The 22,610-nt window shown below is 39.7% G+C and overlaps 1 protein-coding gene and 1 long non-coding RNA gene across 3 annotated transcripts; one reads left to right on the top strand and one right to left on the bottom strand.

The window, feature by feature from the left end:
* Positions 1-66: 66 nt before the first annotated feature.
* Positions 67-8,597, top strand: RTCA (RNA 3'-terminal phosphate cyclase). Of its 2 annotated transcripts, XM_055724165.1 has the most exons (11): positions 67-277; positions 394-494; positions 1,296-1,439; positions 2,927-3,050; positions 3,553-3,611; positions 4,124-4,265; positions 5,444-5,568; positions 5,706-5,764; positions 6,262-6,356; positions 7,504-7,608; positions 7,959-8,597. In XM_055724165.1, the coding sequence occupies exons 1-11, from the start codon at positions 233-235 to the stop codon at positions 8,055-8,057; spliced, it is 1,098 nt and encodes a 365-aa protein (XP_055580140.1). In that variant the 5' UTR covers positions 67-232; the 3' UTR covers positions 8,058-8,597. The 2 variants fall into 2 exon arrangements, with proteins under 2 accessions (XP_055580140.1, XP_055580141.1); XM_055724166.1 differs by lacking the exon at positions 7,504-7,608.
* On the bottom strand, positions 1,737-8,252 carry LOC129737161 (uncharacterized). The gene is made up of 2 exons (XR_008734616.1): positions 8,120-8,252; positions 1,737-2,002 (listed from the first exon to the last, which is right to left on the bottom strand). It is a non-coding gene; the product is annotated as an uncharacterized LOC129737161 (long non-coding RNA).
* Positions 8,598-22,610: the final 14,013 nt, after the last annotated feature.

Below are 22,610 nucleotides of genomic sequence, written 5' to 3'. Positions count from 1 at the left end.
AGCCGCCCCCGCCAGCCCAGGGCGGGGCCCCGGTTGTTCCGCTGTGCGCCTGCGCTTGGCCCCGGCCCCGGCAGGTTGGGGCGCCGCCGGCACCGCAGCGCGGCTTCAGGCGCCAAGCGTTGGCCGCCCCGGGGGGCTGCTTCGCCGGGGACTCGCCGTCTGCCGGGCCCCGCCGGGATCCCGTTGGCCCGGCAGGAGCCTCTGCGAGAGACAGCTCCGCTCGCCGCCAGCCATGGACGGGGACAGGGTGGAGATAGACGGGGGCATCATGGAGGGGGTGAGCACCAGCGGCGGGCTGGCCTCGCCCCGCCTCGGCCCGGGCCGCGGGGACGGGCGGGCCGGTGGCGGCCGGCAGGGCGGGCAGCGCCTGACGAGCGCCTTTCCTCCGCGCAGGGCGGGCAGATCTTGCGGGTGTCCACGGCGCTGAGCTGCCTGCTGGGCCTGCCGCTGCGGGTGCGCCGGATCCGCGCCGGGAGGAGCCAGCCCGGCCTCAGGTAACGGCCCCGCCCGCGTCCGCTCGGCCGGGGGCTGCCCCCCCACGTATTCGGTATTTCCGAGAGCAAACCCCGTGCGTGTCCGTTGCCTGAAGAGGGCCCGTGATCGGAACATCCCGTCTGCGGCTCGCTTACAGGGAAGGCGTGAGCGCGAAGGCAAGGCAGGGCGTGAAGCGAGCGCCCCGCAGCCCCTCGGTGAGGGTCCCGCGGCCCGTCCCCGCCCGGGCACCGCCGCAGCCCCGCAGCGCGGCTCGAAGGTGCCGCGGAGGTGCCGAACGGGCTGCACGGCACGAAACGTGAAGCGCACTGGAGGCCGTGTAATGCTCCAGCGGAACACGGTTCACCGAGCGTACGGTTTTCTTTCCTATTTAAATTAAACAAATGGAAACGCAAGCGCAGCAAGAAAGATCCGTAGCAAAACTGTTAGCTCCCCTGTGGCTCTGGCAACCGGGCACTGGCTTGGCTCCAGTTTAGCCTTGCCATCGCTGTCCCACTGCATTTTTGTCCCAAGCATTTATCACGTTGGGACAAGCGATTGCTCCTGCGTCTCATCTGTCTGTCTGGACCCATTCTAATGGAAAACACACCATAATCCTAAAAATTCCGTAATGGCCTGAATGCTGCTCCTTTGGCTCTTGTGAACTCAGAAGTGCTGTAGGAACCAAATCAAATTTCTCATCCCTGTCTGATCTGAAATTTGCAACTGTAGTATTTATTAGTTGGTGTTTAGGAGTTCCTTTAATGTAACATGAATATGTAGTCTACTTGCATGTATCCTTAACTTTGTCTTGTTGTTCCAAGGCCTCAGCATCTGTCTGGACTGGCGATCATTCGAGATCTATGTGAGGGGAGGCTGGAAGGTGGAGAAATTGGCTCAACAGAAATAACCTTCACTCCTGGGAAGATAAAAGGTGGAACACACACAGCAGATACAAAAACAGCAGGGTATGTCTTTGTGCAGGGCTAATGACTGACCAGTAACTGCTTTTAACTGCTTTTGGTAACTGTAAAATAGTGACAGAAGAAGTTTTCTCACTTTACCACAAAAGAGCAGGGGAAAAAAGAGCATTAATAAATATCCAATCAGCCAAAATCTGTGCCACCTGAGCCAGATATATATAACCAAGGAACCTTTAGTGTAGGCAGGATATGTATGACTAGAGTACATGCTAGTGTTACAGTTTTAAAATTATAGTCAGTAGCTGGACACAATTAATGCTAAGCAAAAACCAGCTGCCCATGTATTTAAAACTTTATCCTTTATTTTCTCACATTAGTACATTACATATCAGGTCAAATGCATTAAATTAGATAAGTATCTCAAATCCACAAGATCTGAAATAATCCCTATTGTATAATATAGTAAATTTTCAGGTTTTACTTGCACACGTAATGGTACGATATGAGATACTAGTCTTTTGGAACTGGGAACATATTCCATCCATGGTTCTTTGTGCCTGTATTTCTTCTAGCCTATATTTCTCTGTTGGGTCCTTGGTTCTTGGAATCTGTTGCAAAACGGAGTAAATGGATTTAGCTACGGAAGGCTGGTGTGAATAGTTGTTCGGAAGCATAGGCCAGGTTAGGCATAAGTTAAGGTTCCCTTTAAGTTAAGAGAAATCTTTTTCTGAGTTGCAGTAGTGTAAATAACCCAGCTGATGCCTTTTACATAACACAAAAAGGCTTGAGTAAGCAGCAATGTAGCAGAATTAGTAATTAAGCACAAGGGAAGGGGGGGGGGGGAGGGAAACAAAGAAACAGTATGGTTAACAAATGTTTGGAAGTTATTTAAGAAAAAAACCCCTGTATTTTCTTCAGTTTGGTGGTGATTACTGTTTTCACAATTCAAAATGGTCTTTGAAACCTCTGTGAGGTAATTGTTTTGTTTTGCTGAACAAACTTTTGGTAACATTGTTTTGGAAGCTTTTTATTATCTATGAAACGTGTAGAGATTCAATAGGGGACTCTTGTATCTGAAAGCCTATTTTCTATGCCCCTGAATTTTCTTGTATGGGATGCTGACCAGATTGTAAGCATTTTTGTAGTTTTCTAAATATTTTTTTATTAAATAAGTATTACAATATTAAAATTGCTGCCTAAGCCTTTCCTTTTTTTTATGATCTGCCAGCTAAACCTAAGGTTTTCACAGTCCTATCATTCTACTAAGTAAACTACATTACTTGCATTTTTTATATTCCCATTTGAAATAAAATTACTGTGAAACAAAAACCTTGACATATAGGCTTTCTAAGGACATGAAGTTTTAAATTAGTATTTTTTAAGACTAATAAGTTTACTTTATAGATAATGTTCAAAATCAAATACTTAAGTAAATTCTCTGGGAAGTTAATTGCCTTTGATACATAGTGATTGTATGGAATTCTGTGGATTATAACTGCATGACATTTGTAATATCTTTTAATTGCTTTCAGGAGCGTGTGTCTACTGATGCAGGTAGCAATGCCCTGTGTGCTGTTCGCTGCTTCCCCATCAGAACTTCATTTAAAAGGTGGGACTAATGCTGAGATGGCTCCTCAGATAGACTACACAGTCATGGTAGGGATAAATTTCTTTGACTTGGTGCATCTTTCATTCATATATATGTAATGTAACTACTATACTGCTGCTTTTACTGCAAGTTTATTTGTAATTACAGGGATTAGGCATGGGAATTTAACACTGTTAGTGTACTGTATGTAAAGAGCAACTAGCGTTTTGTGGAATTCCCTGAAACAGCAACTAGTCTGTGTGCTTTTAATTACTAAAGAAAATTTCTCTTTAAAATATTCTTTAGTCTGGAAGTGCTGTGAGTTGTTCAGCATTTCTCTTTCTCTTCCCCTAAGAAGATCCTTTTACACAAAGTGTCATTCAGAGTGAAGTATGAGGAATGTCAAATAAGCTGTATATGGATGAGACTGGCTATCTTTTTTCTTTTTCTTTGTAATTATGTAACTGAAATTTTTGTGTTGAATTTTTTTTTTCAGACCGCATAAAATAGTGGGGAATTATAGATGCAAAATATACTCACTCTGAGTTTTTATATGTACTTGTTTTTCAGGTTTTCAAGCCAATAGTTGAAAAGTTCAATTTCACATTTAATTGTGACATAAAAAAGAGGTGAGCAACAGAGAATTGTGGCAGAGGCAGGCCTTGCTGAACCACTGTGTGCGCACAGAGGCACGCATACAAGATGCTCAATCAAGTTGAGGGATGAATTTATAATACGTGAAGTAACCTGCATTAGCTGCTCCTGTGTATACTGCCACCATATGATGAATGTGTTACGGTTCTTTCCTGTCTTTTTTTTTTTTCATTGCTGTCTTCAGCTGCTGTTTAACGTTTCCTGTGTGTGGGCTACTGCTGAAGGAAGTGTATGCTGAACAATGTATGAGCTTTTTCTGAGGTGCCAGTTATGTTGGTGTTAGGTAGTTAATAAGATGTTATGAGGTAACACTGATAGAGAACCTAATACTATTCTAAAGATTTCTAAAGCACACATCAAGAAAATTTATATGTACAGTAACGGAACATAAAAATGTATAATGAAATATATGAAAAGCCTTTCTGGCTTTTCTTGGTTTCCTTGTGTTTTTTGCATTTAGTTATATCTGATTACTGTTTCTAAATAGGGGCTACTATCCTCAGGGAGGTGGTGAAGTTGTAGTCCAAATGTCACCAGTCAAAGAGTTGAGCCCAATAAACTTAACAGAACGTGGCATAGTGACGAAGATATATGGAAGAGCATTTGTTGCTGGAGCACTGCCTATAAAAGTAAGTGCTGATAATAGGCTCTGGTAGTATCCAACTTCATATATCTATATAAAATTGCATGTAATCTGCTTGATTTATCTCTACTGTTCCTGTATCCTGTGGTGTTTCACATACAATGTAGCCTTATTAAATGGTTTCAGTTATTCCGGCCATGGAATGGAAGTTTTGACTTACCGTCTTGCTACGCAATAAATGCATTTTAGGTAGCAACTAAAACAGGAAATGGGAGCAGCATCCCTGACACATTTCATATGACTGTTCAAAAGTCTTTAGCATATATTGAGCAGTAGCTTATATCTGATTTGCATATCCTTCATATCTATGTGGATTATTTTAAATTTGAAATCACAGCCCTTGTTCATAGATTTGTGGGTAGACTATGGTGCACTGTAATAGGCAGAGGTCAGAATACATCAAACTTTTAAACTGTTGCTAAGGGTATTAGACAGGACAAGTTAAGGGTAGGTTTAACCAAAGGTAAAAGAGAGAAATTTGCTCCTTTGTACCCCCTTCTTGCTATTATTCCTATCCTGTCTGTGTTTACAGAGGCTAAGTGGTGGGATCTCCTTAAGGCTCCTTCTCACACGCAGGCTAGGAATTAGTAGAGGAAGGAAGAGAGGAAACTGAGTTACTTTTTGAAGAGCTATGGACTGCTGGTCTTGGTCTTAAAATCTCCAAACCTATGAATACTGGTGATGATTGGATCACAAGAATGTGATAAGTTTCATCTGCCCCCACCTGCCTGTGATTTAAAACTGTTATTTTATATATTTTATCTTGTAGGGTATATCCTGTACATAGCAATTGTGAGGTGTTTGATGGTTTTGTTTGGTTGGTTTTTTTTAATAATCTAATGTCTTGAGGTAATCAAGACTAAAATCTAATCTTTCTATGAATGGAGAAAGCTTCTTGAATTTCTATTGATATTGAAGCTTCCACATACATCACCATAACTATCATTTGTTCAGCATGTAATGTTACCTAATTTTGTGGGAAAATTCTCAGAAGAGATGATGTTAAGTGCTTGCTTGTAGGGGCTTTATAATAATCTTTATTATTTTTCTAGTTAATAAAGTAGCCGCTTTCTTCAGGGATTCACTGTAATAATCAGACTTACGAGGATAAAGTATTACTATGTTACATAAGTTAAATAATGTTTTTTTCTTTTATCTTGTCAGCTGGCAAAAGACATGTCTGCAGCAGCAGTGAGATGCATCAGAAAAGAAATCAGAGATCTTTACATCAATATTCAGCCTGTTCGAGAACCTGATGATCAAGCCTTTGGGACTGGAAGCGGAATAATGTAAGATGACCCCAAACCTTCTATTGATACCTGTAATCTTTCTGGTTGATTAGCTAGATCTTGATTACATATCTGGTAAATAAAGTGTAATGTTGAGTGATTTTGTTCTTAATAATGATTCTGTTTTTTCTGCTTAGCGTTGTTGCAGAGACTTCAACGGGTTGTTTGTTAGCTGGATCATCACTGGGCAAGAGAGGTAAGAGTTCCATGAAGTATACCTCTTTTGCATTTGTAAATGGAATCTTGCGCTTTGTACTAAGCTGCTTCTGCATAGTGACAAAAATTACAAAATTATTAAACTTTTATCAGAATGATTGTTAAGGATCACCGAGTTGAAAATGCTTCTGGACTTTAAGAACATACGGTCTTTGTTGTTTACCTGTAAAGTTTTAGTTTGACAGTCAGTCTAGATGTGTATTTAGATTATAAGGAGTAGAAGTGATTCTAGTTTTAAATGGTTTGAATAGAATGTTTCTCTGACTAAGTAGGGTTACTTTCTTTCCACTGCTTAGGGAGTATGAACTATGTGTCGTCATAAGATGGGAGGAGTTTTTTTAAGCAGACAGTTGAGACAAGAGCGTGGAGATAAGGTTTAAAAAGTTGATCATTTAATGATATTTTTTTTTCTTCTTTCTGTATTTTTAAAATGTTAATTAATAATTGTCAGCTTCCTGACCTGGATTTCTCTGTTAGGAAAGAATTCTGACAAGGTTGGCATTGAAGCAGCTGAGATACTGCTTAGGAACCTTAAACATGGTGGAACTGTGGATGATTCTCTGCAAGACCAAGTAAGGCTCCTGTATGTGTTTACATGAAGTTCAAATAGCAAGAACATGCATGCATGTGTTATTTGTAAAGAATATAAATCTGAACAGGGAAAGAACTGACCTGTAGATTTCAGTTAGACCATATCTCCACAGGTAGGTGTGGCTTTACATAATAATTTAAGTCATTGGAGGTTTCTGGGTGTGGTCACAACATCACTAGGTCTAACAAATTACATACAGTTCTTCAGAGCCACAGATGCTCCTGGCTTTGCACCCACACCCTTACATTTTCCCATCCTGTAAAGAGGTACAAATTTGTATCTATTTGGCGCTCCATATAGTGGAGTAAAAATAGCTCCTTGGTTACATATTAAGAATGATACTAAGTGAAGCTATTGGAGAACAGAATATCTAGGAGGTGCTCCTATTTATCTTGCTAACCTAATTTCATTTGAGGATGAAGACCCTCCACTGTCTCACTTTCAGTAACACAGCCTAATTAGAATCTTGGGCTGTTCTAGATAAGAGACATTACATCTTAGGTGTAAACACCCAGCCACACATTACTATTACATAGTACAATAGGAAGTGTTTTGGTCTTAGGTTCATCCTGCTTTTTGCAAAGCATGCACAGTACAATTGGTGAAAATGTGCCACGGCTAGATCCAATGTGCACGGGAAGTGCTCAGAGTTACATCATGCTTTAAAGAGTACTTGTCATGGTGATGTTTGTAAATCAAATCAGATGTTTTTAAATATCTGTCTGGTGAATATGTGATCAGAAAGCGTTACAATTAAAAAACCTCTTCTGGAGTTTTTCTCTCCATAAAGGTAATCTACCAATCTGGAGTCTGACATGACTTTGGGGAATTTTGGGGTGGGAGGGTGAGAGAACGCAAAGTTAAATGTAGTTAACAGGAATTCAGTGGCAAACTCCACTGTGGAAAAGTAGCAGCCCATCTGCAATAGGCATTACAGTAGTAATTTCAAAGATTATTGAGGCTTGGATCACTCTTAACATTCAGCATTATGAACTTTTATGAAACTTGGGAGACTACATTTTTTACATCTACAGACATTTTGTATGTTTTTCCTTTTGTTTTTCTTAAATCAGTAAGTTCGTAGGATCTGAAGATTTATTTGATAATTACCTTTCCTTCCCTTTCAGCTGATCATTTTCATGGCACTAGCAAAGGGAGTGTCTAGAGTAAAAACTGGACCAATTACACTTCATACTCAAACAGCTATACACTTTGCAGAGCAGCTAACAAAGGTGAGCCCAAAAGTTCAGGAAGTTTTACCTATCAGTTGTCATCCAGTAACTAGGCAATGTGCAGTTCAGCAGGCATCGTGAACTGAACTTGATCATGGAGAGCAAGCATAGATAAAATAATTGCTACAATATTTGTGTGGAAGTTTACTTGCAGAAAGTGAACATACTTGAGAGTTAAATGCTTTTAGAATGGTTAGATACTTGCTACCTTTATTTAAATGTTTTTTAATGAAATCAGTCAAAGTTGTAATATATATCAACATATGGCAATACGATTATTAGGCATCAGATCTTGAATAGTTAAACTTATGTATAACTGAATTAGTGATATATTTCTAATCCTGTTTTAGGCCAAATTTACTGTGACAAAATTGGAAGAGGAAGATCCCGGTAAAGATACCTACATCATTGAGTGCCAAGGAATGGGGATGATAAACCCAAACTTATAGGTTTTAAAATAACAACAACAACAAAGACAACAGCAAGCTGACAAAAACAAAACTCAACATACCTCAGTGATGTATTGCACTACATTTCAAAGGATGTATGATATGCATGTGAACCAGAGGAGCCTTCTGTCACGTCAAAGCAATTTAATTTCAAGGATGATGTGGAATTCTTCCTTGATGTGCTGAGAATCTGTGGTGTGAAAAATGGAAACTTTACCTCCCCCCCCCCCCCCACATTAGCAGCAAAGTGAGTACAGGCAGGACAGCAAATGGAATACATTGTATGTATTTGAGAGCTTCAGTTAGAAGCCTTGAAAATTCAGATTCAAAGGAGAAAATGACTAATTCAGTTTTGAAAAAATACTGATACATTCTTTCCCCTTTAAAAAAAATAGACATCTATGTTTTATTATGTGGGAACCTTTATGTTATGAGGTATACAGAATGAAGTGCCCCATCAAATCTGTATCACTGTTCTTCCTTAACCATTTTGCTTAAATTGTGTGTGAGGACATAATAAAGCAATATCACCAAGTGAAAGCCTGTTGTTTATATTTGCTGCCTATCTCAGCAAGTTGTGTTAGTGGGAGATTGCATACCAAGTAACCTTTTAGAGGTGTAATTTCTCTCCCTACAGAAATAACACTCACTGCATAATATAATCTTCTCCGTTAATCTGTTTTAAAAACCTTCTCAGGCAAGCTAAACCAATATACCGTTGCTTATATCCCAGACACTAACTTTACGCTATGATTGGATTTTCTGTCTGGTTATCCTCGGTAGCATACTAACTGGGTCTGCATTTTCACCAAGCTGTTGTTTGTTTGTTGTTTGTAAAGGAGGAGTACTTGGTTTCAGCTGAGATTAGGGAGCTGTTGCACCCATGTATGTAGCCACAGACACACATGTGTATGTACACTGAGCACTGCATATACACACAGGTGTATTTAGGCATATAAACCCCAGCTGCATTATTCCCTGCCTGTGGACTAAGTAAGGAAGGCATCTGCCAATCTGTCCCTCATTAAGCTACAAAAGCTTTGTTTGAAGTAGAAGGAGGGTAAAAGGAGAGGGAGGGCATAGTTTGTTTGGCATATGAAGAACTGCATCACAGTTGGAATCACTTAGCAAAAACTATATAAATGCACTCTGGAAGCTTGAATTGATTTCCAGGTTTTTCCACAGCCCAGTCTGCAGCCTTTGCTCTTAAGATCTTTGACTATTGAACCTACCCATGGCTAAAGATATAAACTTGAGGTACCGTTTGTCTTACTCATTAGGATAACTGCATCACAGTGCATTTCTAACACTAAGAAAATCCTTTGCCGATACACGGAAACGTTCATCGCCCACCTAGTTAGCGTGTTGTTTCTTGGGGTGCTTCCTCCCCACCTCCTCGCGGACGCTGGGACGGGCTGCAGGGGGCAGCAGCCACCTGCTGGGAGCACGTTTGTGACGGACACGGCCCCTGAAGTGCTCGTCTGCTGCTGATGGGTTTCAACGTTCCTTGCGAAAGGATGCTGAATGTATTTTTTAAGCAAAACAACTTGCAAGCAAGCCCCCAAAGAAGGGTCTGTGCTTGAGAAAGCAAGCTCTTCTAAGCCACATTTGAATGGATCTTTACCTGTTTCCACAATTAGCAAAACTCATATCCTTAACTAATTTAACTCCGAACGGAGAAATTCCTGCTGAAGGGATGGGTGCTGTAATTTAATTTGACCTCATGATGAAAGAACCGCTAACTTAAAAGTTACATCAGGTCGATTAGAGCCTTGTCCAGTCAGGTTTTGAAAATTTTCAAGGATGGAGGTTCAACAATTTTACTGGGCAACTTGTTGACAGAGCTTAACCACTGTCAGAAGCGGTATGAGCAAGCAAAAGGCATAGGCTTTTTGTTTGTTTAGGTTTTGTGGGGTTTTATTTGCTAGTTTCTTAAGCTGAGGGACTGCTTAAATGGAAGTTAATTCTTGCTGCAGGAAACGTTGGAAGGTGAGCTTAGCCATATACCGCTTCTTCACTAGTTTTTCATAAGAAAACAAAGCAGAAGAAAATTACGTAATCAGTTCTACCTTACTCGGAAGATTTCTGGTATGTGGGAAATACTCAGGTTTCTCTGGCAGCTGAGAACAAGGAATAAGGCGATAGGACTTAACTAGGACTACGACGATAAAACCAAAAATTTATTAAAAATAGTTATATATCCTCGCTAGAAATTAATACAGATGCATTATTGAATACAGTTTGTAACCTACGCAGTTAAAAGTTATTCTTTTTTTTACCTTTGAAGTTCAATCATTGGTTTCTCCATAACGTAGTATTTTTACCAGTATCCAGTCAAGCAACTTTCACAGAGTACAGGCAATTAAATTTATTTTTTGTTATGTAATTCCAACATCTGTAGAAAATTACACTCCTCGAGATAATAAAATTTATATTCCTTATACTGTTATTCAGAGTAAGCCAACATTGTGTACATCCTTATAAATTACAATCCAGAGCTAACGCCTTCCCTCCAGGTTTTAAAATCTCTAGTGAGTGCCTTACACATTTGACCTTCCTGCCCTGTAATCACTGCTTCACTTCAGCAGTCAAATAAGGATGACCCACTTCCTTGCCTAATAGATTCTGTGGAACGTAAGCATACTTAGATAATGCCTAGACGGTTTAAAGACTAAATAAATCAGCATAACTAATTCTTGTCATGTTAAGAAAACCCTATGAATAAAAGCACAGCTAAATTAATCTTTTAAATTTAGGCGGACTTACATATTTGTGCACATATACATCCTGCATTATGTATGAAAAGTAGGATAAGCTTGAGCACGATATTGTATCTGGTCTCAGATGTTGGCTGGAGTACCTTTTCATAGCTTTTCTTTGCTTCTGGAAAACTATGCCAGTTTGCACACCTGAGATGATATCTGCAGTGCTACAAAAAACAATTTCCCACATCCACAGTTGCCCAAGACTATCTTGGAATAATTGCAGCAAAAAAGAAGAGCTAGCACAACCTTGGCAGAACAATCTCACATAAAAATTTCTAGCTCTGTCCATCACTTTCTGAAATCAGGTCCATCTAACTAAAAATTTCTTTCGGAAATAATTTTAAAACGCGCAAGTTTTGTTTCTAAGGAAAACAAAGTTTAAAAAATATATCATCAACAACATAAAATTCAGTTGAACAAAAAATTCACATTGACAGTGAAATGCAATACCTGTCTTCCCAAGAGACATACAAAAGCATATAAATGCTCAGTCAACATTTTTACCATAGATTACAAAAAACAAGGTTACCAAGAAAAAAACCTCCTCTTAGTATACACACAATAAACAGCAGCTCAGCAATACTGACAACTATTACTTCACCTCCCCACTCTCCATAAGCCTGTTAAAAAAAGCAGCTGGTCATTAATAACTGGCAGCCTTGGTAGCTTCCTTGCACGCCCATTCAAGTGTCCAGCCCCCTCTTCTTGTGGCGTGACCAGTGGAGCCAGCACTGGATGGATGAGGAGGCTGATGAGCTGTCCCTTCCTTGCTCACCTTTGTCATTGTACTGGCTGTCCCCTTATGCCACCCCTGCAGCGCTTCCCGGACTGAAGGAACCTGGTGCTGATTTGATCAGGCTTCACATGCAACCTTTTTGTCCTCAGCAGTTAGAAAATCTCTAGATGGGAGACATCCAGAAACCATTTTACTCTTCAGTAGGATTAAATTCCCCAAACAAATTTTATTCCCTGCTATACATGCACACACACACAGAGAATTTCATTACTCAGGCCCAATTCACATCCTGTCATCTCACGGTTACCTCTACCAGGAAACATTAATCATAATTCCTGTTCTTTTTCTATATACAGTAGTTAACTACTCTTCATTACGTATATACTTGAACAATTTCAACTGAGGTAATAAAATTGGTAAAATTAATTAGGGACTACTGGTATCACTCATATTCTACCAAGTTGCTATTTTCTGTTTTCAGTGGGGTTCCACATCATAAAATTTAAATTCTCTGGGTTTACATTTACTTTCAATTCACTTAGATTTTAATCTACAAGTCAAAACATGAGCTGCAGATCTTCTTACATCACACTCCTACATTGCACGTGCTCTATGTACTTAAGCTTAAATTTTACAGCATAATTAATTCTTCAAATTAATGCAGTGTGTGCAAATTAGTTGTTGGTAGTTAGTGGTGTAACTTTTCCTTTTTTCAAACTTCCTTTTTTGAATATTAACTAATACTTACTGTGCGTTACTTGAAGCTTTTTAACTTTCATTTATATCCATTTACAATCATATCATTTTTAGCAATACGGTTGGATTAAGTCACTTGTGGGAATGTATTAACCTTTTGTTCAGGAAGAGATGAGACATTGCTTGCACCTGCTCTACAAATATGCACTGAGTTTTCTTATGTTAATCAGGCACATTTGAATCTTATATAAAAACTTCAGTGTGGGTGTATGGATACAACTAAGATGCTTACATTTAATACTGCTCAAACAAGTACTGCCAATGACTCACAAGTTTTATATATCAAGGAAACGGGATTAATCCTCTCAAACCATGTGTGCCTCGTGTACTTCCACAAGAGACAGTTGTGTTTGGATGAGGGCAACGATCAGAGAAAGGCACTGCACTGAGAGCTTCGGGGACTGAAGCCTCCAGACAAACCAGGGCATTACGTGCAGTCAAGTTCCCCCGGAAACACTGTGCCCTTGTTCTCACTGAACTCAGTTACTCTCAGGAGAACCTCTGAACCTCTTCTCCTCTCATGCCCGTAAATCTGCTTCAGCTGGTAACTGTTCCTCTTCTGAGCCTGTGTGTCATTCTGGTCACTAAAGTATCGGTACAACATTCACTGTTTTCTAGACCATGTTGAGAATACCGCACCTGGTTTTGGGCCCCTCCGTACCAGAAAGACACCAGTGGTCAAACTGGTCTGTGGCTGGAGCCCTGTGAGGAGAGGCTGAGGGAAGGGGGCTTGCTCAGCCTGGGGAGGGGGCGGCTTTTGGGGACACCTACCAGCAACCTGCCAGTGCCTGCGAGGAGGAGACAGAGATGGAGCCAGGCCCTTCATGCCGGTGCATGGCAGGAGGGTGAGAGGCAGCAGGGGTAAACTGAAACAAAAGATGCTCAGGCTGGGCAAAGTCCTGACCAACCGAGTCTGAGCTCATGGCTGACCCTCAGGCACTGAGCAGGAGTTTGGACCAGGACCCTCCTGCGGTCCCTTCCCACCTCAGTTATCCTCTGGTCCCGAATGTCCTGTCTGGCAACTAAAGATCATCTGAACATAGTGCAGAAGAATTCCCTAAAATATTCCAGCACAGGTTGTTTATAACCGAAATTGTTAAAATGAGCCATAGGTTAAATAAAACACCATACCAAATAAAGGTGCACATAGGGGAAAAAAAAGCCAAATTAAATTCTAGACAACAGAAACCATGGAGAAGTTTTTTAAAAAAATTAGAGCTACGTCATCTTGAATTAAAAACAAGAGAATGCAAAGACAAAGATTCAATCTGTTAGTCACTGGAGAGAATAGGAAGTAATAACAGTATCTAAAAATCAAATAAGAGAGGTCAACTGCAAAGCGTTTCCCTAATATTTGACTGCAGAAAAGTCTGTAATGACTGAGGTAAAACAAGTGGGAACAGAGTCCTGTGTAAACTTAGGCAGAACCAGAATTTTTCATTTAATCCCAGATTTACTAGTGCATTGAAGACCAAAGTTCAAAGCTTAGGAAACCTACTGATAAGTCCACTTGAAAGCTAAAAGCTCTTAGGGAGTATGCGTATGGAGAAGCTCACATTACAAGCCGCATGATTTTTAGGTTTTGTATCATCCAGATGCCTCTTAGGTGTTTCACAGTCTCCCCTGTGCAGGAGGCTTTCTGCCCGATGCTTTCCAAATCCAAAGCATTTGGAATCCTGTAATGATAGGATATCTGCTAGAACAAGGAACTCTGACTTGAAAATCCCACTTTCAAATAATTGAATCTTTTTTTCTTCATATAAAAGTGTTTCAGGATGAAATTTTGGACAAATTTTCTGCCACACCATGCAAGTTTTCAAAGGTTCATAAAAAGAACAAATCTTATTAGCTCAGAAAACATCTAGAATTATTTTTCACTATCTCCTCCCAAATATATTTGTCTAGCCACTTAAGGTTTCCATTACCAGATAAAAGGTTCCTGTGTAAAAAGACAATTTGTGAAAAGCTTTAATGATTTCTCCACATGGAAACCTCTCTATAAGCAGAAAATTTTGCATGCACTGCATTGTTCTAGTTTATACAAATCCAGCTGACCTGAAGTTTGTGCAAGTCTTATAATCCAGGAACACGCTAGTAGATCATATGTTTTCTCAGCCATTAATACTTGTAGCATCTCAACAAAGTCAGGCTTGTTTTAATCCCAGACTTCTTTCCTATACTGTTCTTATATGTTCCATTAAAAAAAAAAAAAAAAAAAAAAGGTGATGAATAAAGCATTCACCTTTTATCAGAACGGGGTCTCATACAAAAAGGCTGTGCAGACTAAGACAAATTCCAGTATACTGTATTTTAGAAATAGTGGTCAAGACTTGGCTGTTGTAATACAACAGCAAACCTTTGCTTATAGTATGATGAAACCACGACAAAGGGAATTTACGTTTGTATAACTAAGGATGGAATTTGGGCTATATGCATAAATGAAAAAGATTATCGGATTACAGCATTTGGGAAAGAAAGGGGAGAGTAAGCAGTGAGTCTAAACAGTATTTCCATCACTTCCATTCTACTATCATCTCCCCAGACTTAGCCACAGACTACTGTACGTTTGAATTATACTTTGCTGTAATGGCTTGCTAGTGAGTAGTCCACTGCAAATGAATTATGCTCACTTATATGCCTTCCAGCTATGTAAATCTATCAGTTATACTGTTTTTTGCAAACATTAGTCCTCTCTTCCCCAGTCCCCTTTCCCAAGATTCCTTAGATAAGGTCCTCTATCAGTACCATTGTAAGATGCAAGTGTAAAGAAGGATTCCTAATTTATAGCAATTACATTCACAGAACATCCAAGTCAAGTCAAAGAAATTACTCTGAAGTAGCACTGGCAAGCACTGGCCCCAACTGCACAGGGAATATCAACACGTGCCACCAAATCTTAGACAGCTACATTGGGCTCGTCATCTGAAATGAGGATAAGCACATGGCCCCCTTATGTTTAAGTGATTTGGTGGTGCTGTATAAGTATCTCTTATCAGAACAAGATTGTTAGCATTCTCTTCCATGTGGGAAAGTTCGTTTTCATAATCAAATTATCAGATGTAAAACTGCAAAGGAAGACTTTGCGAGTTAAGCTGAACTGTATGTGCTCAAAATAGGACTTAAAAATTAATTGCATTCCATAAAGTCCAGCAAACCTTGGGCCTTCTATCCGTTCAAACCTTTCATCTTTTTGTTACCCCCCGCAGCATAGCTCTGGACTTTAAACTTCACCTCCTCAGCTTTACCAGTGATTTTGCTACACATAATCAACTTAGCTGAAACATTCTTAATTATACCACTAATGTTGGGGTTTTCCTCTTCCCATTCCAAAATGTAGAAGTCTCTGGTCTCAAAAGCCTTTGAAAATAACTCTTAATTCTATGCTTTTTCTTTCTCTGTGCTTTTTAGTGTTCTTAGCACTTTTTCAGTGCTAAAAAAGAAACCGTTTCAAAAAAGCCAAAAAGTCAGTCTAAGCTGCTGCTTTTGCTGGAGGGCTAAGAAAAGACCTATGCAGCTAATTGATGAAAACATTCCAATGTGCTGATTTCTTTCACCTTATTAATTACAATTGGAACAAAATTTTCAAACTTGATGGACTGCTGGAGCAAACTTTTAAAAGCAACTGGCTGATTTGAAAGTTTATATCTTTCAACAGGACTGGACAGGACCTGCTCCCAGGTAAGGTAAAGAATACCTGTACAAAGTCTCATTTCCAGAAGCGGTTACTTGTGCTCCCACTGAAGTTCACAGTTGCTGCAGCGTGCTCAGCTCCTCTGAAGCCGAGGATATACTCAAGTTTGGTTTTGTTGTTTTTTTAAAAAACCAGTTGCAAAACCTGCACAGCTGAACACAGATTTGGTTAGTAACAATGAAATAGAATATTTACAATGGCTTAATATAGTCCAAAAAGCCATATACCAGATAAAAAACCTTTATATATTAACCTTTCAAACTTGCAGAAAGGAATTAAGGTAACTGAATCAATGATAACCACTGTCAGAGAGAAAAGGTCAATGTAATGTTGAACTAACTTGCTTTTAACATATTTTGGTCAGTCAGCACAAATAGTTCTGAAACTGTGCTTTAGGCAGATTTGTTTGCTTCTGTCTTAGAACACAGTGACCTCCAGGACCACAAGATTTATGTCCTCTGACTGCAAGCCAGATTCCTGTATCCTGTTTATTATTTAATGTGTGCTCTGTAAAATAAGCACAATTCAAATGCTTTGCCGCTCAATCAAGCGTCAAGCCCAAGCCCACATTTAGACAGTATTTAAATATGTTTTTTATCCAATGATTATTTAATGATCCTGAAACAGAACCAATGAAACCTGCTTCCACATGAATGCCCCACCCACTCTGGTTATCATGCAGAAAAAGAGGAGAGCCTCTCTCCCACGGCAAATTGGATAGCTAGTGATTGCTGCTATTTGGAGGGAAAACTATGTAAGCCCTTTCTGGCAGAGGAAGAAGTTAAACCTGGATCTCTTACTTCCTGGATGACGCTTTAACTCACACACTGTGAAAAGAAGGAAACCCTATCACCTCTTGTCCCAACTGTTAAATGACTCCTGGCTTTCTGATGGAAAAGGTTGGTGGTCTCTCGCACTACAAGATCACAAATTAACAGAAAGATATCCCTGAAGGAGGAACTGGGTTTCAAACACACCCATGTACCACTTAGGTCTCACCAGCAATCACCAAGAATTTCGATGGTTCCCTGTTCCACTCCTTATGGGCTACACAGTGAGCCTGGGTTGAGGGGAAATCCAGGATCCCACTGTCCAGGAATTCGAGCGTCAGGTCCAGCCACCACATTCTAACCATTCTTCCTTAAAGCTGCTTCTCCTACCACATAACTGCATGAAATTGGAGTCTCCAGGAAATCACAGTCGGGCTGTTTCCATGAGCCACTGCTCCCTTGTACACATTAGTAGTATGGGTAAGAAATAAAGTAAAAATGAAACAGGAAAATAAGGAAATCTCAGCAAAACCTGCAGTTTTCCGTATGATCTCATCACATATTTAAAAACCTCTGATATTTAGCAGGTTTAAATTACACAATGTCACTCTATTGATCTAAGCCTTTCTTTTGCCTTCTTTCTCTTCTCTCTCCCTACTCATTACTCACTTGCTTTGTATCGCTGGTTGTAGCATGTGGATCTGAAGAAGAGAGCAACCCAGTGCCCATGTTCTGCACTGCAGACTATCAGCACCTCCAGCCTGCAGACTCAGCTGCAATGGAACCAAGTACTTACAACAAACAGGTTCAAATAAAAAAACCAACCTAGTCTTTTTTACTTCTTGTTAGTTTTTTACTTCCTTTTCTGCTTCTATTTTTATTTTCTGTGCTCTGCTTTCAAATTAATTTCTTTCCTGCTTTATATGCATTTCTTCACCTTCCCTCCAGATTTACATTTATTTCCCTTCTCCTCCCTCCCCTCATATTCACATTTACTTACACAAGCATTACAATATCACAGTGTTGTTAAACTACAGAATTCAAAGTACTGTCTGGCTCCAGCTAACCTTGGCTCTTGCAAAACCATTTTACTTCCTGCAAACTACAATTGGAGATGCAGAAAGCATTCAAGGACATCTCTGCCAGCCCCTCCTATGGTTTAACTGAACAAAGCCTCAGTTCCCATGAGTGCAGCACTAGCCTCTGCCTACAGAGACAGCTACAGTAAGTGGAGTTTCATGTTAGCTTATGAAATAGAAGGAATACTGGAATATAGGATTCACCTTATTTCTGCACGAATAGGGAAGACATATCCTCCTACAGAGTTTGGTTGGGTTTTTTTAAAGAACAAATTGTCTGATGCATACCATATTAAACTGAGGCAAATTAAGCTCACATATATAACGCTGTAGCTGTGCTTGCTCCAGTTCCTGGAGCCAGCTACACCCACAGAGCTTAGAGGGGTAGGACATCCATATGAACCTGCCTATACCCGTGCCTGAGTCACTCCTGGAGAGACCTTGGCTCAACCAATTTAGACAAAGTGAGATTTAATGTGTAGGCGGCATGGATTATCTGGGAGTTCTGGCTCAGGCAAGCTAAAAAATAAAGTCTAGATGAACATGTAGTCAATACCATTCTAGCAAAAAGGAATCCCCCCTTGTGTACATGGAGATTTGCGAAGGCTTGCAATTACATCCCAGTCCTTAACAAAATAACAGTTATTGGCCCACAGACATCTTTGAAACAAGGATGTTTTTCTTTTAGTTCTCCTTGTTTAGGTGACAGTGTTGTTCAGAGTATGCCTAAGACTGCAGAGAAACTGTGACGGAAATTTCACAAAATAACTTGCATGAGATTCCTGAGGTTTCCCAACTTCGTCCAGGAAAAGAGCAAGACTGGCTTTTCTCACAGAAATGTAAGACCGACCTTCAATTAAACAAAGATACGCAAAATCTGCAAAAAGCCCAGCAACAGAACAGATTAAAGAAATCCTGACCAAATTTTAGAAAAGTCTTTTTCCCAGCATTTTACTCCTACATATGCTTTATCTACCCCATGCTCAAACTCCCACCATATGAGGAAGAACACACGTCTATCCCAGCATCTTTCTCCTAGTAGTTACATGAATTAAGCTTCACTATATGCCTGTAAGATCAAACAGTGTGAGAAGGCAACATACGCGACAGACAAGTGAAATCAATTGCTAAAAGGCATATTAGAAAAGACTGAGTAAAAAAGTAGATTTCAGCATCCCTGGTTCTCAGTTCCTAGTTGCGCTGCCTGACTGCTCTTACTATTTTGTAACAACTGAAATTCATAACTATTTTGAAGATTTCCACACATCACTGATAGTAATGCTATTTTAAACCTCTCTAGTATAGGGCTAAACCCCTATATTTTTATTTTCATGCTAACAGATATCTCAAAAGTCCAGAAGTGCTTCATATACTGTTCAAATTTAGCACAATTTTCTTCTCTGGAACAAAATTTAGCACCCAGCTTGTGTGCTGTACCACAGCTGTTAGAGTAAAGCATTAACACTCTCAAGCACGTAGAACATATTTAATGCCTCTTTAGAAATAAAAATGCAGCATGAAAACAGGATGAGAGCAATTCAGAAACAATTCATTTATGGGACTGTGTGTCTCAACTTAGAATCAAGTGTAATTTTGTGGCAATTTTCAGGATCTTATGCACAAAATCAAGAGGAAAACCTTTCCAGGGAAACTGCTGCATCTAGAAAGCTTTTTGAGAACCTAGGTCACTGTGCTTCCTAAACTCCTGGCACTTTTATGGCCATCCTTCCACTGCCTCACAATCTGCTACCCTGTCTCCTCTTCACAACATTTCTGCAATTACAAGCACAGAGTGCTACGGTCACGCATCTTGCATGTGGCGTAGGGTTGAGTCATAGTCCTGAAAAGACTTACTGAAGCCTCAGTAAGTGCACTGAATTTACTTACATGTTAAAAAGCATTGTGTTTTGTTAAGACATGATTTTCTGGCTCAGATTATTACTTTAAAAATTACTATGATGCTCATATAAAGACTAACAAAACGGATCTTAGGCTTTGGGATGACTTATGTCTGGTGCAAAAACATGAGGGATCAACTTAGTTACTTCTTATCTTATTGATACCATTGCAACTCAGCCATTCAGAAAGGAGACACATTTGTTAACGAAGTTAAATGAAAGTTCCATCAAATTAAATTGTAGCTTTTAGTAATATTAAAAATCATGTCTTTATTATCCCAAAAAAAAGGCACTAGCTTTCACTTAAACACAGGTTTTATTAATTGAGTAAAATCTACCCTGGCACAGCTTTACAAATGCACACAGAGACATTATTTCCCCCTTTAATCTTGGAAGTAAATAGTAGTAGCGTTGGCAGTGGTGGCAAACACCCAAATTTAGGTCAGGGGATTAGATAGCTGTGAGGACAGCTGTCAGTTCACACTATAGTTATGCTTCTCTCAAAAGGCAGTGCTGTTTGTTGACATTAATTTTGATGTTGCACAGATATGTTTAAACCATCTGACTCTAGATTATAATGGAAAAAGTACTTCCTAATAAATTTCTTTATGAGATGACAGTAGGAAGACAAACAGCAGTGATTTGTAGATTTATGTTCATGAGTCATGGATTTTGACACAAAGTTTTGGGGGTTTTTTTGAGTTTTTTTGTTGTTGAGCCAGTGAGTGATAATACAAGATCACAGGAACAGCACATGTTCTTAACCAACTTGCTGTTTCAAAATAATTCTGGAAAGCTGCGGACATAACCAATACGTATCATTTGTACAGTAGAACTGCTGAAAGTAACTCAAGAGTGCACATTCATCTACAGCATTAGATCTGCTCACCAGGTTCCTTAGGAAAAGTTCCTGGCTGCAGACTGCAGGCTTGCTCCGGGGCAGTGAATACTGAACCATCCAGCCATCCTGACGCAGCTCAGAGCCCTGGGTTTGTCCTGTGCACCAGGTGTCCCACCATTCCACCCAGCGTGGCACAGTTAATGCCATCACAGAGATGGAAGACACCGAAGAGGTGTTATCTCAGTAACCTAGGGAAGCACATACCGGAGTTGAGAGCTGGACCTGGGGTGTGGCTGATGTGGTCATAAAATGGGCAATCTAGAACAGATGTACAAGTGAGAACTTTCAAACAGGAAAGGAGCAGAAGTGTTTTCTATAACTAATGCTAACAATAAGTGAAAACTTACCTTTTACTCAACAGTTATTCGTTAAAAACAGAATATGCTGACCTTCTCTTACATCAAACGTTCTTCTAAATTTCTATAATAAGCAAATCTATATTTCAGTTGGCTTCTGGTGATTTATGGATGGCTGATCCTAAACACCATTTGCAATAATCTGAAAAGGAAAGGGTTATGGCTGCAAAGCACTGCAGGACCATGGTAGGAGAGATACAGCCCATCATCGCATCTTCCTTTGTCAGGGGCTGAATCCTCTATTCTGTGCAAACTCTGAAAAGTCATGTTTATTTCTACAGAACAGGTCTTCGTGTTTGAAAGAACATTAAGACAACCTTAAAGTCTTTCTGGGAATAAAGATTTACTTGAAAACACTTTTTGATTTAAGGATACTCTAAAGGAAGTCCTAAATGTGGTTATCAAATACACTTCAAATGTTCAGGGAAATGGAAAATATTTTTAGTCAACTTTCCTTGGAAAATCCAGGTCAGACTTTATAAATATCAAAGACTTCCAGAGAGAAGCTAATTGCTTTCTACTTCCTACAGGAAATTTTTGCTATGAGACAAGCCGAACAACGACCATTTAGATGAAGTTATTAAATTCCACTATGTTTAGTGTGCATGTTACTAAGTAGGCGGTTATCAGTCACTGTTCTAAGCTCAGCAAAGGTCTCTGCCAAGTGTGCACCTATGATTAGTTAATTATCAGGAGTAACCAGTTTCACAGACGCTTTCAAATTATGCAAGCGTGGGAAAGATGGCTCTGTCATCATGCTGATGATCACCAGCACTAGCTTGATTGCACTAGCCTAAAGAAGAGTAAGGCCCTACAGCAATTTGGATTGAGAATCTGATCCAGTCAAAAATTAACTTCGCAGAAGAGGGTGGGTGAGAAATCAGTTTCCAGTAAGGAACAGATTCTCCTTTTGACCTACTAGGAACAATTTGGATTGGAAGTTATGAAATATCTTCATCTGGTATCAGCCAGTCTTTGTCGGCTTAAGACAGCAATATCCCAAAATATTAGGGTCTGCAAGGAATGAGAAGCAGAGTAATACAAGAAACATTGTAACTCCTTTAAGGTAACTAAATGATGGAATTTCATTTGAAATAGAAAGCACCAGACTGATCACTGCCTATGAAAGGTGACGTTGCACTAGAAGTTTTGGAGAGAATGACAAAGATTACTGGCATGTGAAAAGCATCTCTAAATACAAACACTTGAAAGAGTGACATTTTGGTGATTTTTTCTTTTTAATTTAGAAAACATACGAGTAAGATTTACACACATTAATGATTAGTAGAAAAATGGCAAATGACAACCTTTGTCTTCCTGCATCATAATTGAAAAATAAAGGAACTAAAAGAAGTATTTTAAAGCAATCACAGGAAATAATTTTTGCAAAGTGTCTAGTTACACTGTGCAACCCTTTTCCACAGGAAGTCATTCGAGACAGCACTTTAAAGGAGTCGTGAAATCATAGAATGGTTTGGGTTGGAAGGGGCCTTAAAGATCATCCATTTAGACTCATGACTAATGCCACTGGTTTGGAAGGGACACCAAGCCTCATACTTGCAGACCTACATTTAAGTAATCTATATCAGATATCAACAAAT

This window comes from Falco cherrug, chromosome 12 (assembly GCF_023634085.1).
Source record: "Falco cherrug isolate bFalChe1 chromosome 12, bFalChe1.pri, whole genome shotgun sequence".
Taxonomy (NCBI): Eukaryota; Metazoa; Chordata; class Aves; order Falconiformes; family Falconidae; genus Falco; species Falco cherrug.
This window is presented reverse-complemented; position numbering and strand designations above follow the sequence as displayed.